The sequence below is a fragment of the Lonchura striata genome, chromosome 14 (assembly GCF_050655825.1).
Source record: "Lonchura striata isolate lonStrDom1 chromosome 14, ASM5065582v1, whole genome shotgun sequence".
Lineage (NCBI taxonomy): Eukaryota > Metazoa > Chordata > Aves > Passeriformes > Estrildidae > Lonchura > Lonchura striata.
Genome location: NC_140716.1, coordinates 9,227,194 through 9,245,163, shown reverse-complemented (window position 1 = coordinate 9,245,163; position 17,970 = coordinate 9,227,194). Strand labels below are relative to the sequence as shown.

At 41.4% G+C, this 17,970-nt stretch overlaps 1 protein-coding gene across 4 annotated transcripts in view; it reads left to right on the top strand.

Annotated features, from left to right (window-relative positions):
* The window catches only part of BMERB1 (bMERB domain containing 1), a 47,197-nt gene extending 30,814 nt beyond the window's left edge, over positions 1-16,383 (top strand). For all 4 annotated transcript variants that reach the window (XM_031506088.3, XM_085592369.1, XM_021539828.3 and 1 more), the window contains exons 3-6: positions 7,582-7,655; positions 10,377-10,491; positions 11,574-11,656; positions 13,023-16,383. In XM_031506088.3, the coding sequence (XP_031361948.1) occupies positions 7,582-7,655; positions 10,377-10,491; positions 11,574-11,656; positions 13,023-13,135 (385 nt within the window). In that variant the 3' untranslated portion in view covers positions 13,136-16,383. The remainder of the gene's footprint in view (positions 1-7,581; positions 7,656-10,376; positions 10,492-11,573; positions 11,657-13,022) is intronic.
* Positions 16,384-17,970: the final 1,587 nt, after the last annotated feature.

The following is a 17,970-nucleotide window of genomic DNA, read 5'->3' as shown; positions in this document are numbered from 1 at the left end:
AACACCAGCAAAAACAGGTTTTTGTTCATGAATAGAGCTGTTGTTGTTGTCAGTGTTTTCTGATAAGATCTGTCTTTTCATGGAATGGAGCAATAAATCTTTTCTCCTTCACAGTTCTGAAATCTTAATACAGTATCATTTACTGTGATTTCCATCCTTTATTTTTTTTTCCTTCCTGATTGTATCTTGCTCTCATAACATAAGGTAGACTTGGGGAGGCTGTAGAGGAGGAGGGAGTTGTGTGGTTATACATATTATTCAATAAATATAAATGTCAGGTTGTCAGCTTCATAAGATAAGGCACCAGTAGGAAAACCAGCAAGCCCAGCTGTTTCCTGATACAGCCTGGTGTGGCACAGGCTCTTCTGCATGGCAGGGTGAAGCTGTGGCTGTGTCACACTGAGCTTTGCCTCCCAAGCACATTGCAAATACCAGAGTCCTTCAGGAAATAATTAGGGAACTGCAAGCTGTGAAACAGCCCAAGGTGCTTTTGTAATGAGAGTTGTCAGCTGGCCAAAGCTGGAGGTCTCTGAGATGAGGAACAGCATCTCCAGGGGACTGCAAGGGAGCCCCAAGGGTGTCAGTGTGCCCAGGCAGGGCTGGGGACTCCTCTAAGGTCCAGCTCTGCCAAATCTCCCAGCTCCTCACATGCAAGCCTGGAAACCTCAAGAACGTGGGTTTAGGACAGAATTGCAAAGTTCTGGACTGTGCACTTTAAGCTAAAAGTACAGAGATCAGCTCTCCCAGAGGAAGAAAAATGCCATAGTTCAGTTTGATTTCTCTGCAGACCCATCTCCTTTACCCTGTTTGACAGCAAACCATCAACCCCAGAGGAAAACACAACATTGTACTTTCAGATGTGTGGTTGTAAAAAGGAAAAGCAATTTTTAGTGGTGTATAAACTTACCATTTGGAAAGTATTTAATTAATTGTAAACTTGGTAGTTGAGATATTTTTGTCTTAGAAATAATTTTCATTATTGTCTCTGTTGGATAGCTAGAAAACTAGTTCTTTAATAGAGAATTTTCTTTAAACAGCATTTTCTACACTGAATATGTGTTGTGGTTGTCACAAAATGCTGTTAATAGAAGAAGGAGCAGCTTTGATCTTTGACCTTGTCATTTTTAATGCAGAAACTTAGCACAGTATTTCCAGATGTAGCCTTTTACCCCAAACTGTTCTTCACTTCCCAGCTCTTGGCTACCTGTGCTCTGGTTTGCACAGTGGAAGGCACAGGGGGTTGTCCCCTGGGACCACCCCAGCACATCAGGGACACGTGGCACTCACAGACCCTGGCCCCCCTTTTGGACAGCTGAGCTCCCTCCAGGCAAGGATGTTCTGCAGGAAGGGTCCCTCCTGCCCTGTGCTATTTCACTGGTCCCTCTCACTTGTCTTCTCTATAAATAGGAGAGTAACCAGTGAATTGAAAAGCCCTGGGAGGAACTGTCTGTATTTAATTTTATACCAGAAACCTTTATAAACCTTTATATTCTTTTCAGCTGAGATAACAAATAGTTGCTTTTCTGGTTTTAAAAATAAGAAAAGGTCAAACATGAAGACAAATTAAGAAGGAAATATATCATTGCTTCTGCTGGAGACAATGACAATGCACAGCCAGACCCAGAGTTTCTTCCTTCCCGTGCCTAACATCCAAAAATAGAACTACCAGAGCAGTTCAAATGAACCAGGCCCTGTGCTTTTGTATAGAATCTTCTGTATGCTGCTGCAAAGGGCTGATACTTGTGAATTGAAATCTGACTTCTCTACTGTCTATATGTTTTTAGACAAATTAACTTAGTCAATTTTTGCCACATGGAGAAATATTCCTCTCCTGAGTGGGGCAATTTCAGGAAAACTCTTCTTGTTACTGTTGATTCATAGTAGAACTTTGCAACTGGCAGAGGAGATGGCCAAGCTCAGGAGAATTGAGCAATGTCAGTGAAAATGAAAAACAGACAGCCTCTCTAGACACTGTTCTGAATTCATGTGAAATATACCTTAAATATGACCCTTCTGGGACTGAGAATTTCAAATGCCATCTTCAGTTCTCTGAAACAATAACTGAATTACTGTGCAACTCGTGGTTCTGTTGCTTCTGTGCACTGTTCCTGCAGCAGAGAGCACTTCCAAGAAGGAAAGTCAGACACACTTCCCTTAGCAGTGCCAGTGAATCCAGGACTTGTGATGTGAGAGGTGCCCTGAGCTCCGTGTCCTGCAGCCCCAGCAGCACCAGGTGCTCAGCTAAATCACAGTGTGACAAGCACACACCACAATGACTCAAACAAACTGTTCTGGGTTCATTAAATGTTGCCTGTGATCTCACAGATTTAAAATTAGAAGATTTAAGTAACTAGGACAAACTGGCAGGGACAAAAAGGAGTCAGATGTAGAACAGGAGCATCAGGTGGAGGTTGGTCTCTTCTTCCACATAACAAGCAACAAGGCAAGAGGAAATGGACTCAAATTGCACAGGGAAAGATTAGATTGGATATAAATAAATTTTTTTTGACTGGGTGATCAGGCATTGTAGCAGGCTGCCCAGGGCAGTGGTGGAGTCACCATCCCTGAAGGGTTCAAAAGGCAAGTGCATGTGGCACCTGGGACAGGGTGTAGTGGTGAACATGGCAGTGCTGAGGCAGCTCTTGAACTCTACAGTCTCAGAAGCATTTTCCAGCCTTAACAGTTCAGTGATTCTATACATTTATAGTGCTCTTGTAGTCCCAAAGACACTTTGACCATTGCAAATTTCCCACAGCTTTGGCAAAGCCATGAAGACCTGCAGTACCCAAAGGCAGCCTCAACTCAAGTCCCTCGAGTCCATCATCCCCACCTCTGAAGAAATTCTCTTTATTTCTACATATCTCCTTCCTTCAATCCCCCACATTTGTCCATCACTGCTGGTTGCTCTTGGCTGCTTTCAGCCTGCTCACTGGAGACACCACCAAGGAGATGACCTTTTTATCCCCACAGGGAGACCTTTGGTTACACAAGCATGTCAGCTGTGAGTTAGCATGATACCTGATTGCCAGGCCAGCTCCTAGACTGGCACTATCAAAGTCTTCAGAAACTTCAACAATTACAAGCATTTTACTCCTGGGGCAGGAATGTATTAAAACAGAACTAAAAATAATTTAAGTGCCTGCAAACCCTCCTGGAAGAGAGGGAAGGAAACCAGCAAACTCAGTCTACATTCCTTTTTTAACTTCAAGCTCTTTAATCCAATAACAGAAAACAAAGGAAATCTCAGACCTTCTCTTAGAGACATGCTAGGGGGAGCACAGATCTATTTCTAGCTTTGAAAGTCATTCAGCAAAGACAGAAGCTCTTTAGACACACTGAACTGCTCATCCTGAAATCAATGAAAATGATATTTGATGCTTATATAGGTGTTACTAATAGTTCTTACACTCAAATATGAAGTAATTGTCAGTCTTGTTAGCCATCTCTTTTTTTTTGTGGACCATTAAGGGGGGGTGTTTAGTGATTTTTCTATGAGCTTTCACTATAATTTTTGCTTTTTTCCTATGCATGTCTCTAGATAGCACCTAGGTCTTACACTGGGGAATTCAGTTTTCTTCCTTGGCTGAGAAGGAGATAGAAAAATTCAGCTGTTGAAGGACAATTTTTACTGAAACCAAACAAAACAATTCTTTTGTTTCTGGTACAGAATGTTTATTCTTTAAAAGTTCTGCCTTCCATTTTCTTGCAGAGCCTCTGAGGCTTGCCAGGGCACAGCTGGATGGGAGGCTCTGCGTGCCCTCAGTGCAGATGGTGCTCAGAGAGTGGCTCATGCTGGCACCTCACTGAGCATGGGGTGCCAATGGCAGTGCTCAGGGCACTCAGCTGGACCACAGAAACGTGTAATGGGGCTGAGTCACTGTGCCAGGGCACTGCAGGCTCCCTGACACACTTATTTTCCTGTCCTTTTGTGCCATGTTTAGAAAATCTTCTGCTCCCGCTGTTTATTCATGATGAGGTTTGGTTTTTTGTTGTTGCTTCCTGGCAAACAGAAAGTCTGCTTGTAGTTTGTGATGATATAGCTTGAAATACCACGAGAGAAAAGAGTAATATGTGCTTGTGTGATATCTCCAAGCATGCAGAGGGGTTTCTGCAATAAGCCATCAAGAAAGAGAAAAGCAGAAGTGCAGACAGCGTGTCAGGAGTACATGAAAGCACACTGAGAATCCATCCCTAGTTCAATACTGTTGCAATTACTCCAGGAATGGATTTGGGCTCCTAACCAGAAAAATGTTTTATCATTCTCATAACTCATGTGTTTAGGATTCCTGGGCAGACACTTAAAGCTCAGGTCTGGAGGAAAAAGTGCCATATTGTAACTGCTGTTTGCTTCACTGATTTTTTTTCTACAAGGCGAAAAGTGTTCTCACAGGGACTGGAAAGAATGTACCATCTCTTCCAGAGAAGAGAGAGAACCTCTCTAGGTTAAGGGACCAAAGGATTTTTTTCTCCTCTACTCTGCAGATTCCTGCTTTCCTTAAGATTTCCAAAAGCACTTTTTACTTCCTAAAGAGGTCTGACAGTAATTCCAAGATGCTCTCAGTCCAACCCTGCTGACCATCCAGCTTCCAAAAGAGAAACACACTGAGATTTTTTCTTTCTTTTTCAGAAGCAGCATTAACTTCTTCTGGGACTCTTGCAGCTACTCACATCCAACATCCAGAGCATAAGGGATGAAAGAAAGGAAGGTTCATAGTGCCAGGACAGGTTGAATGGCCTTCCAAGAGATTTCCTTTCCAGGAGTTCCTCTTCTTCCCTTTCCTTCAAGGGCAACAAGACAGCCCTTGCCCAGGGCAGCACCTGTTGCCCTGCAGTCAGTATTATTTGCTAGCAGATGTGGGATGTGCTTTACAGTTTCAAGGAACCATAGATCCTGCTTTCATTAAGTCAGATAGATGAAGCTTTGGCATGGTCCCATATGTCCTTCAGATCTCCCTTTCATCATTTAACCTTTTTTTATTACTTTTTTCCTAATCAGCACTGTGGAGTGGATGAAACACAAAGGCTGTTTGACACAGATGGGAGGAAAGATGTTCCATGTGCTTAAGGGGATTGGTGCAGATGGTAGGTTCAGTTTTTGTCCATCAGCACAATGGAGCAGCCTGCAGAACTGGGGCTCTGGAGAGGTCATCTGACTTAGGATTTTTGGAATTCATGTTGTCACAGAGCTGTGACAGACCTAAAGTGCTTTGGCCACAGATTTACTTCTCTGCTGTGTGTTACAAGGCACGAACAAAGTTTAGGTCTCAGGAAGAGATGCTGAGAATGAACGTGGAGTACCAGCTGCATGCTCTGCAGCCAGACTAAAAACCAGCCCAAATAATGGGGAGAAAGTGCAACTGAAGCTGCAACATGTGGCCAGTACCTTAGCCACAAGTTAGGCACAGGGACTGCAGGGACTACTGAACATGAATGATCTTGCTCACTTGGAATATACTGCTGATGGTATTTTAAATTCCTGAAAACCCTCAGAGAAGAGCAGTGCCATTAGCTTTTTGGAGTTCCTTAGCAAGGGCAGGGAGCCAAAGTGATATAGTAAAGTATTTTAATTAGTGTATTTCAGAGCTTCTCAGAATGAAGCCAAATCTTCTGAATCAGAAAAAAAAAATCCTCTCCCCATCCATCACAGAGATCTCTTTTGTAGAAACTCACTGTTCTCTTTACTAGTTGAGAGTCTGGCCTGATATAATTTGAATACAGCAGTTCAATATTGAACATTTCTTGCCAAGAAACTGTCATCTTTGTTAGGCATGGCCATCTCAGTGAGCTGTACAAACATGACACCCAAAGTGCATGAACACTGAATAGATAAGGAGCTGTGAGGCTTGCTCATATCCCAGCACATTTTGAATGCTGACTCTCCTGGGAGGGCAGCGTTTAAGATTAATTGATAAAAGTAATTCCAGTACCATTTAGTGTGATGGATCTCAAGAGTAAAGCAGCCTTTGCTTGGGATGAGAGTCAATGATATAGGGAGCCTAAGTAAGACTATTCATCAGTAAAAACATCTCTGCCTCCAAGTGTCCTAAACACAGAGCAAAGGACCATGCTCTAGTCCTGAGGCAAACATGCTGATCTTCCCAATAAAACCAAGTCTTACAAGACAGATGGGCAGTGAGAGAGCAGATCCCAGTGGAAATGACAGGGGTACACAAAGAAGGAAAAGAGGTCAGCAGTAAAGATTATTAGGAGAGGTATTTCACAGTCATATTTTGGGAGGAGAGGGGTGAAAAGGCAGCAGGAATAGCTGTCATAGCAGAGTGAAAGCAGCAGAACAGGCAAGATGGAGTTAACCCGAGCAGCAAACAACAGAAGGATCAACATGTTTTACTAAGGAGAGCAAAGCAGCTGAAGGACAGCTCCCTGCAGAGACCTGCATTCCGTGCAGAGGCGGCGAGGAGAATAAAAGCTCTTGGGTTGTGATTAAAGTCTTATTTGTGCCAGAAACACCTACCTTTTCCACTCCTCACTTATTTCAATACTTTGGCTGCACTGTCCTTCTCCCGGCCACACCCAGCAGTGACAGCCCCTCTCTGATGGCGCTGCAGCTGCCTCCAGTGCTCAGGAGCAGCCAGCACCCCTCAGGCACTGTGAGAAACGGAGCTCAGACCCCTGGGCAAGGAGAGTGTTGGTGAGATCCAAGCTGAGAACGTACAATTAATCCCACAGGCTGGGTTTTGTGCTCTTCAGGGGGGGATCTCAAACTGAAATTCCAGATGCTGCCCTTGGAGCCGACACCTGAGCCTTGGCTGCCCTGGGGCTGGGGCACTGCAATGAAAGCTGTGCCAGGCAGCTGATGCTGAAGGCTGCTGCCTTCCAGGGGAGTGATCCAGCGTGGCAGCTCTCAGGAGAAGCAGTTTCAATGAGAACTGAAGGTGCAGTTTCTGCTAATGTTGCTTTTTTAAAAAACTTAAGCGGTCTTCTGTGTCTTAAGATTAATGAACTTTCTGCACATATCAAGGACTTGAAGCATTTAACATCAACCATGGAGGACATTCACCCGAGGCACAAAACCTCAAAAATAGAGAAATGTCAAATGATGTCAGTTTTCAGATCTCTGGTATTAGAGCTGAATTATTGTAGAGTCACAAAGAAAGCTGGCAGTAGAGTATGAACCTTGCCCTGGCTGTGCCAAATAATCTGTCACCCTCTGCTGCCCCTTCCCAGGCTCTCTGCTGTTCTTGCTCTTTCCCTATGAAAACTCTTGCTGCAGTAAGTGCAGTGTGGCACACCTGTCTTTTCCCAGGACCATTATGGATACAGGGCCCCATTCCAGAATGTTCTCTGATGTTCAAGAAAGTAAAAGGCATCTGAAATTATCCACAGTGACAGGTATGAACCTATACACAGATTAGAGCTAGTAAAACAAGTAATCAAGGGCTCAATGGGCATTAAATACCCTTTGCTTTCTGTTAAACATGGTGAGCCAAGAGTGTCAGGATCCCCTTTCAGGCTGACAGGTCCCAGGCAAGGGCAGGGTCATGTACTCATATGAGATCTGGCCAATTCCATCAACACAGAGTGGAGTTTGCATGTCTGACCATGCTTTTTCTGTTTCTGCAGGATGGATGACATCCAGCTGTGCAAAGACATTATGAACCTTAAGCAGGAGCTGCAGAGTTTGGTAGCAATCCCAGGTAATGGCTGTCTCCACCCAGTATTAGGATAACACCTGTGCTCCTGACACCATCCCCACCCATCCCCAACAATCAAAATCTCCCCCCCACAAGGTGGAGTTTCATATCTATTTCCTCCTTATTCTTAATTCCCATTTTCCTTCCCATCTCTAATCACTGTCTCTAAATTTCTTTTCATGCTGTATTTCACTGCTCCCATGGCAGCAGCCCTGCAAATATCACTCAAACAAGGAGCACATTCCTTACTTCTTGCACTCCCTTGGCAATCTCAAGGGAACAGAGATTGTCAGGTAGGAAAGACAAGTGCTGAGATGCCAGAGATAGAAGAGGGAGAGGAGAAGGATTTATAACCATCACTGTGAATGTGATGATTGATTTTTTTCCTTGCTACACCAATCCATTATCATACCTGTAGTTAAATCTACCTTCTAGGATTAAGAAGAACAGGTTTCTGCAAAAAGCAAGGCCCAAAACTCTGTTTTGTGTTTTGCAATAAATCTCTGCAAATTCCCTGTTTGAAGTGGGGACAAAACTGTGGGCAGTTCTGCAGTCCTTGGATCAGAACTCCAGCTGGCATCAGAGAGGAATTCCACTTCACTACAGCTTTGCCATTTTAGATGATCCACAACAGCCCTGCTCTGTTCAAGAAAAAAATAGATAGATCCTGCAAGACACTCAGCAACTGCAGCAGGCCATTTACACCACATATTACTGCATAGCCTCCAGCACCCTGCAGAAATAATTTGCTTAACTGCTCCTGCTTAACTATTAAGTCCAACCATCCTTTGGTTATCCTCATTTTTCCTCCTCACATTTTATTGTGCAACTTTGAAGGACAACTTTGTCCTCAGAAAGGAGAAAGAAGGGTGTTTGTGACATAGGAAAGATCTACTCTGAAACCACACACTTTTAGCTGTGTAAAAACTTTGCCACATTTTGCACCTAACAGAAATAGATTAATAATATTTCTTACTTTTTCTTTCCTTATACTTAGCAGAGGTCACATTTGAAATTTTTTATAATAACACTGTTGGTTCATTATTTGTTCAAATGGAAAGGATTACAAATCCTAGAAAGTGTCTGTGAATGATGCCCCTTGCCTCACTTTTCTGATCTGCAAGCTTTCCTGTCCAGACTTTGAACTAACAGATAGGGTTAATCAGCTTTCATTCTTCTGCTGTTTGGGGTTTTTTTTTCTCTTTTAGAAGTGATTTTCCAGTCTTAAGGCCTTGAGCAGAGACCCCCAGAGCAGTTTTTCCTTAGAATTTCACAAAATTTAGCAAACTTAAGTTCCAGCAGCAACATCTCCAGGCAGGGTCACAAGAGCTTGTTAAAAAGACAAAGCAGCTGCAGGTACTGCCTAAGTGCTGACACAGCATGTGCCTAACCTAGAAAAACATTTTCCAGAAATTTATTAATTCACAGGATCTCTACCACAATTTTCCTGTAAGAATAAGACTTGTATAGGGAGCTGCTCTTTGGTTTCATGGACACAGTTTAGGCAGTTTCAGTAGATGTGGTATCAGTCTTTTAGTGCACAGAATATGCAGTATTTTGCCACATGTATTAATATTTTTAGCAGACAATTTCCATAAGGATATAATGGGAGAGCACATCTCAACTTAGGAAAAGGATAGATTGAAAGGAAGCAGAAAGTAGCTTTTGTCTTCAGAAGTGAGTCCTTGCTCCTTAGCCATAACAGACAAAACAAGAAAAAGCAGCGACTTCTTTCTTTTTAATCTGTACTAAAACCAATTGTTTTCAAATGTCTGATTAATTTAGCTATTTAAAGTGTCTTATAACTTAAATCACTAGACATAACACAGCTCAAATGCATCAGACTGCAGGCAGCTCTCTCTTCCTCCCCCATTTGAACTGTGGTCTCTGAACACAGTTCTACTGCCCAGCCCCAAAATCTTGATTTAATACAAAGTGTCTGCATAGCTGATCAAAATTTTCAGCTTCTCATAGAAATACATGAGCTTGGATTTGCCTCTGGCTTTCTCATCTCTGCTGTACTTGCAAGGTTTGAAGAGCTCTCTCTTAAATTCATTTGCTTTATAGCCTGAAATGACAGCTCTGTAATCCCTAACATTTATGACTTTTAGTTTGCAACAAGCACATCTTTCATGCCACAAAAATTGTTGTGTATAGACAACCTAGCCATTCCAGACTGGCCAATTAACAAGGATATATATTAATTACCCAGGTTTGTGAAGTGCAGGGAAAATAAACTTGAATTTATTTTTCTATAATTGATGCTATTTGTGGGGATTTACAGCTCACCTGTCTTGTCAGAGTAGGAACAAAAGTGTTTTCAACAGCCAAAGCTGTCTTGAACAGAATTCCTTTTGGTGTGATCTCCTTTCCCCTGAGGTCAAATGGAGTTTGTACATTGGATTTTAACAAAGCATCTTGAACTATTGTCTTGCCAAAGCTCTTAAAAAAATTCCAAGCAATGTCTTGCAGAGTCACTGAGTATTAAAAGCAGGCTTAGCAAACCCCACAGAGCCTTCAGACCATTAAGCTGATCAGAGTCAACAGCAGCAAGTGAGGAGAGCAAAGAGGCAGTGACCCAGCTTGCTGGGGCTTTGGTGACTCAGCCTGGAAAACCATTGGCTTCAATCAGAGCTGATTCCCAGACATCTGCAACATCCTACACCACCCCCTCACGCTCCCCAGAGTCCAAAGTAATACACTCTTTTCTCTCTTTTTGACCAGAAAAAGAAAAAACAAAGATGGAGAAGCAAAGAGAGGATGAACTGATTCAGAAGATTCATCGACTGGTGCAAAAAAGAGATTTTCTTGTAGATGATGCAGAGGTGGAGAGATTACGGTAAGAACCAGGAGCAACTGAACTTATGTAGTGACATTCCACCAACAGCAACTAACTTATTTAGTGACATTCCACAAGCTTAATAATACAATAGATTAAGTGACAAAATTTAAATCAACATTAATGGGAGAGAATTGGTCCTTCAAAACAACTTACCAAGTTAAAAGCCTCCTCTTCCTTCCATAGGAAAAACATTAAAATTAGATTACTCTAATTCTGTGGCTCTTTATTCCATTAATGATTCAGTTATCTCATGAATAACAGTGAGTTTTGGTCTCTTGTTTTCCTACCAGAAACAGTCTGGGCATTTACCATTTAAAAGAAAAGTATTTATGCTGCTACCAATGAATTCTCTTGGGATAAAAAGTACATATGAAATGGAATTCTACAAGAGGCATGTTTGTAGACATCTAAAATCCTTCTTTTTTAATTATTCATGTTGTCAAGTTGATTACTACTATTCCCATCTTGTCATAGCAAAACAACCCAAACAACAACAAAAAACCTCAAACCAACTAAAAAGTACTCAGCAGTACAGCCCTACCTAAGACATGAGCAGGTTCTGAAGGGTTTCATCTCCATAGCTTAGCCCAAAGTTGCCAAGAAAGTTGTAGGCTTCCTCAAAAGTTCACTTCCAGCACCCAAATTCAATCTTTTATTTGAGATGAACACTCTGCAGAGTCAGTTTTGCTCTTACTTCCCCCTCTTTCAGCAGTTAAGACTCAATCCATTTATTCAAAATGACAATATCTCCTCCAACACATTGGAATTCTAAGCAAGCAAGGAGAGGATTTGGCAAAGCTTTTGCCAGTCCTGCAGCTGATCAAAGAGAGCTGGCCAGACAAGGAGCTGACAAGGAGCCCGAGCTAGAACTGAGCCCAGCGTGCAAATTGCAAAAGCCTCGGCAGCAGTTTTCATTTAGGCAAATATTTTCCTTTTTAGTAAGTGGCAAAATTGTTTCTAAAAATAGCAAAGGAATTAATTGTTTACTAGTGACTTGATCCTAGCTGCTCCAGCTTTGCTGTCCCATTTACAGAGAAAACTGACATTCCTCTAACATTTCTTTTCCTTCTTTCCACCAGGGAAAAAGAAGAAGACAGAGAGATGGCCGAGTTCCTTCGCACCAAGTTAAAACCCATCGACAAAGCAACACAGTCTCCTACCAGTGAGTTCCTAATCATTAAGAAAAAAAAAAACAAGAGCAAAAGGAAAAACTCCAAAAACAACTGATTATAAGAGCATTTTCACAGGGCAGCCTCTGGCAAAAGCTAAGTGAAGCTAGCTAGATCACCTAGAAACAACTCAGCAACTGCTGGCCACTTAGACTTCAGATACCAAATTACCCTTTAAAAGTGAATTTCAGTCACCTATGGCCACTTCAGAATTGCTCTGTATGTTTTAAATATGCAAAGTATATTTGTATATATAGTGACACAAGCTGCTTTTCTAAGCACTTAGATTTTTAATAATAATTTTCCTATCTGCAAAAATAATGGAAAAAAAACCTCTTCAGGTCCATGCTGGGATATATGAAACAAAGTTCACCTGTTTTACTGCAGTCAAGATGGAAACTAGAGAAAAGACTGCAAACTTCCACAGGTGACCCAAATTTCTTATATATTCCCATCAGAAGTAGGCTTTTGAATCACCCCAACCCAAATCACTTGTAGGCAGAATGGAAACACACTGGTTTCTGAGAGACAAAATGGATTTCATCATGCCTCAGAAGCTTTTACCTGTGACTTTCAAGCAGAACAGTCACAGCCACAGCAGGAGCTCTAGAAGTTCACAGATTGGTTTTGCCCTGACTCAAGATCAGCTCTCGGGCAGAGTCAAGTGAGAGCAGTGTCCCCCTTAGAAAGGTCCATCAGCTGAAGAGGTTTGTATCAAACATTCTGCCATTCTGCACAGATCAAGATCTTGCTCAAGAGTTCCCAGAGGGACTGCAATGACCTTGAAGTTCAAGTACAAGGTTGAGAAGAGACATTTTAAGATGCATCACTAATTATTTATACTCCCATAGTCACAGGGAGCATGACTCATCTCCCTTGTTAGTTTACTTTCTCATTGCTTTTAAATGCGGTTTTAGAGATAAAAATATTCTTTTCACTCTGGAAAATGAAAACCTACCTTTATCTTGTTTTCTTTATTACAACATCCAAGCCAATGAGATAATAAATTCTAGCAATATTTTTGTTCTTCAGCTCCTTGTTGGGAGCTAAACAGTGGAATGACTTTGTGAAAGGACCAATTTTCTGACCCCATGGCTGGGAAAAGGGACACCTGCCTTGAACCAGATGCAAGTTTACCCTCCCTTTGAGATTCTTTAGGTCCTTTTAACACCCTTCCCTGAAGAGATAAGACTTTCTGAGCAGTTTCAAACCACCAAAGTGTATTGTTCAAACTGGAGCTGAAAAATTCAGGGTAGGTGGAGAGAGGGCAGGAAAGGTTTGCACCCTTTAAGTCAGAAGTAGGAAGGAAGACTTTGAGCAGCTCTTGGTTCTAATGGTGTCCTGTTTTGAACATTGCAGGCAGCCCAGCAGAAAAGAAGGCAGAACCTCCTCCAAGCAAGCCCACCATTGCCAAGGCAGGGTTGGCAATTATTAAAGATTGTTGTGGGGCCACACAGTGCAACATCATGTAGGGCCCTGGGCTTCCCACCCTGCTTGTCTTTTCAATGTTTGATGGAGTGGAACTGGATGGGGAGGGGAACCACCAGCGTCCTGCTGAGGGAGGCAAGAGCTGCTGGCACAAGTGTAATCTATGGACTGGACAAGGGCAGGTTCTTCACTGTTGCATGGATCACTCTACACGCATGCCTAAAACAAAAGAAATAAGAAATCTATATAGTGGCTGTCCAGGGACCAGAAGAGATCAGCAGTAGTCAACAAAAAACACCCCCATGATACAGGTGAATGAAAAGGGGCTATATTTAATCCAGTGTGGTGTAAAACAGCAATTTTAATAGGCTATAACTTTAGAAGAATATGTTGTACACTTCTCCCCCCGTGACAAACTGCACTCAAACATCGCCAAATTCTCCTATTTTTGCTACTTTTCAGAACAAAAGGCACAAGTAGCAATGCTATATATAGCACAACTGATGGAGGAAGCAACTGTAGGATAACTGATGTTGCATACATAACACCAAACTTGTGTGATGTTCAGCTACTTTGCTGTGGAGTTTAATTTCAAATTCTTCCTAAAGAATGAGATCAGTGACAAGGATGCTGCAAGTAGCTACAGATTTTATATCCCATACGATATCCAAGTTATTCAAGCCAAATTAATATTGCTTGCACCAGGGGAAATAAATCTCTGGCAAAGCTTTAGCAAAGCACAGCTACAGTAATCTGCAAGTTGATGATGCAGTCCAAGGTTGTGTCACTTCTGTTTTGGATCTCCACCTCCCATGAAGTAAGAGAAACATTCACCCAGGGTTTTGTCCATTTTTACAAGCTACATGCAGCAGGAGGTTACACATCACTGAGAGATTGCTGGGAGAAGAATAGAAAACAAAATTTAACTAATATTGAAACCATGCTTAAAACAAGTATTAATTGTATATTTTGTGACCACAAGAAATATAAACTATCCATTAAAAAAGCATAGGAAGACACCCAAGACAAATTGGCCACAAGACAAATATACAAATACAGAAGTAGGTATTTGTGGCAGGAAGATCACATTCTATATAAAATGGTTTAAAATTAAGGGAAATACAGAAATATTTGTCTGTGTTTCACCATTTAAGTGTGTTTCTGGTCTCTATGCAGATTAAGCTTGTGGAATCTAATATCTTTATATTAGCTGTCAGTAGCTGGTTTGTCTGTGTGATGGTATTCCATATAGATGTACTGTGATAGGTGTAAATAGTAAAATAAATGTACATGGATCTAGTGTGACAATCTCAGGCTTAGAAATAACAAAAGATAGCAAAAAGTTCCTAAAATAACATTTTGCAAAGGGAACTTCCATTTTGTGAAGCCAGCTAAGTGAAGTGTGTGCTTATATACCAAGGAACCACAGTATAGGAAAGGAGAAAAAATTAACAGCAGTTACCCCAAAAGGATAAACAGTTATTTTTTTAAAGAGAAAAAGTATCTTATTAAGGTTGAAGGCAATAGACACCTCTAAAGTAACTCAGACTATGCTTATACAAATTAAACCAAATCCCTAGCACTGACTGATTTGATGAAAAACACTTGCATTTCCAGAATAATTTCAGTATTGCAGACCCAATTGAGACAAAGAACCGATGTCACTAAGTACCTTAAGTTTTAAGGATCAAAGAGGAAAAAACACAAAAGGTTTCCACTGAGACATGAAGCACTTTAATTACTTTGACCAAAGATGCAGGAAAGAGAACAAAGGCTGACTCTCATGTCTGATTATTGTATCCTTGTTGAGACACACAGCACCACATGGAGCTCTGTAGCTGTCAGTCTGTACCTGCTGTGGGTTGTACTCTGCATGGCACCTGTGTACATTTACAGTTGTGGGGAAAACTGTTTTTAGGAGAGAAAATACACATTGGAGGGAAAGACACACCCACTGGCTCCTGTAAAATTCCACAGGTTCTTGCTGGTACCCAGTTAAGACATCAGGAATTGTCAGTATCATTAATAAAGGCAAATGGGAGTCAGGGAAAAACCTGTAGTGAAGCAATGAACCTTAAACCTGAGGAGGATCAGCTGTGAATGCCACTAATAGAGGGCCCAGAAGGACTTTGCACATGGTTTTTAAGGCTCAAGGTGACTTCTGCACATGAGAGTTTCCCCAGTCTGTGCTGATGATTGGGGTGATCCCTACAGGCTGCACAGAATCCACAGGCACTTGGGAATAAGTGAAGTGAGTGCAATGTAGGCTTCCATGAAAAAATTTCATCAGCAAGAAACAGACATTCCTGGGAAGCAACATTCATGACCAGGCTACCAAGCAATCTCCTTTAATTAAAACCAAGAAACACAGCAAGTAGGAATGTGCAACATTCTTACAGTGAAGCACTGGCAGCCAGTGCCCCAAAGGGACTTGAACTCTAGCACTGTTAATGAGAGTGAACTTCATTTTCAGAAGTTCTAGCTTGGCTCAGCTGGAAGGTTTTCTGTATGCCAGGTTTTGTTTTTAATTAGCAAGGGCTTCATTTCTGTGTTTATTTGGGTGGATTTGAAGAACTTGCCTGCAGTGCACAAGTGGTTCCTTCAGAAGTGGGTCAGTGATGCTGCTTAGCAATAAAGTCCTGGATTTTTAAGACTGTAAGGTCAGATTCTCAACTGTGTTCAACACTGGTTTAGTGTTGCCTTTTTAGAACACAGCAGAGCCCTTATGGCTGATGTCAAAGCTAATGGCTGCAATTAAACAAATTAAACTTAGAAAGGAAGTGTAAAAACCAGTCTAAATCACTGAATATGTCAAGAACAACTAGGGGCTTTGTAACTTCCATGATCCTGTGAGCACAACACATTATACAATTCCCATATATTAAATCAGCAGAGTATCAGACAAGTATCTTTAGGTGACTATATGGAGTAACTGGCATCATTTCAGAGTTGATTTTCAGATATCAGTCACTGTCAGCAGAGAGGGACGTTGAGGGAAGCACCCAATATCTCTTCTGGAAATCCTGGCTATTTATCACTTCAGAAAGAAGGCAAGGCATGGGAAAAGGAAGAGTGTGGAAGAATGTGCAAGGTGGATTTGACACACTCTGGTAAACATGACTGTGTTTAGGAAAGGATCTTGGTCGGCTGAGAAAAACAAAAGTGCTGAAGTGCTATTTGTACAAATCACCAATTCCACCAGCAAATGGTTCTCTTGTACCTTCCCCTAGACCTACTGAATCTCTTCCAAGTTAAATATTTCCAAATAAACTAAGCTGCTGTGTTATACAAAGCTTTTGTGCCTGTTACTGAGGGAAAAGTTGGTTGTGGAGTGGAATTGGATGCACTTCCTGTGCTGCTACACATCTCAAAAAGAATAAGGTTACTATGCATAAAAGGAGTAATGCTGAGAGGTAAGTTTAAGATGCTACTGAAATAAACTATTTTCTCACCGAATAAAGAAAACCCACCCAAAAAAGCCAATGTCAATATGCTCTAAGATGACTGTGGACCCTCACTACAGCCTGCACAGATTAGAGATTCCCAGCCCCACACTGGGAATATAAGGGTCCCAACTCATCTGAGTATCAGAACTACCAAGCCAAGAGGGCTGTGGTGTTATTGAAATGAACAAAAAGTCCTTCACCCCAGCACAAATGCTACCATTGTTACCAAAGTGCATCTTTTTTCACATGACCCCATCCATCCTATAAACAGCCAGGCAAGCAGGCTGCTTTCAAACGGGATCATATAAAAAATATTCCCTAAAGGCCAAAAGTTCCTCTCCCTCCCATGTGCACACAAACTTCACGTGGGATGCTGAGAACACCTCAGCAGCTGAGCCTGGAGCCTGACTTTGGCAGCAACTTGGTCTCAGATGAGTAAGGAGGTATCTCACAGGAGATTCCCCCCCTCACATTTAAATTTGTTTTCTTGTTTCTTAATGAGAGGCAGTTTTCTACAACAATACTTCATGGGAGATTGAAAGAATTGTGGTAAGACATCAAGAGATGTTAAAACTGATACCTAAAAAGTGAATCTCATCAGTTATGGAGATCAGTGGATTTTAACAGGCTTGATCACAAAACCAGAGATGACTGCAGCCAATTACCTCATCCCAGCTACACCAACAGAAGAGTTTCTTGTTTTTCTCCCTCATGACACAGGCAGGATGCAGTTCTTCACTTTTGAATTCAATAACTGAAAGACTAACTTGAAACTTGAGCCATGGCATGACATACAATAAGTGCTTTGACAGCCATGTCAAAACATGCTCAAATAACATCCTGAAGTGGCATTTCAGAAATTACAGAAGGTTTTAGATCAATCTGCTTTCTGTAGCATACATATAGCACTACAAATTATTTAAATAATTACTTTAATTAGGATTTTTTTTCTGCTGTTATCCACCTAAGTAATACTAAACAAAAATAGTCATATAGGAAGGAATATGGGAAGCATTTAAAGGGATGCTTTCTAGGAAAATGCTATGAATAGGAGTTAAACCATAGCTCACCATGCAACTAGTCTGTCTTGTTACATTATGGCAAGCAAAATAAGCCATATTAATTTTAGAAAAAAATAAAAGCTATTTCCATCACCACCTTTTTACTACGTTAAAACAGATGGCTTAACATAAAATGAGAATAAAAGAAGTGGGAATGTTTGCAGCACAGAACCAAAGCAGCATATAAAATCAAACTCATCTTTTGAAGGTAATCACATACCAGGTGCTATGAGGGATTTTACACATTCATTTACTTAAAAACACAACTACTGAAAAATGAAATTACAGAGTGGCGATTATAGGGTTTGTGGTGCTGCTCTAGGAAGCTTTTATAAACCACCTGTTCCTCCTTTCAAAGAGGAATAATCATTA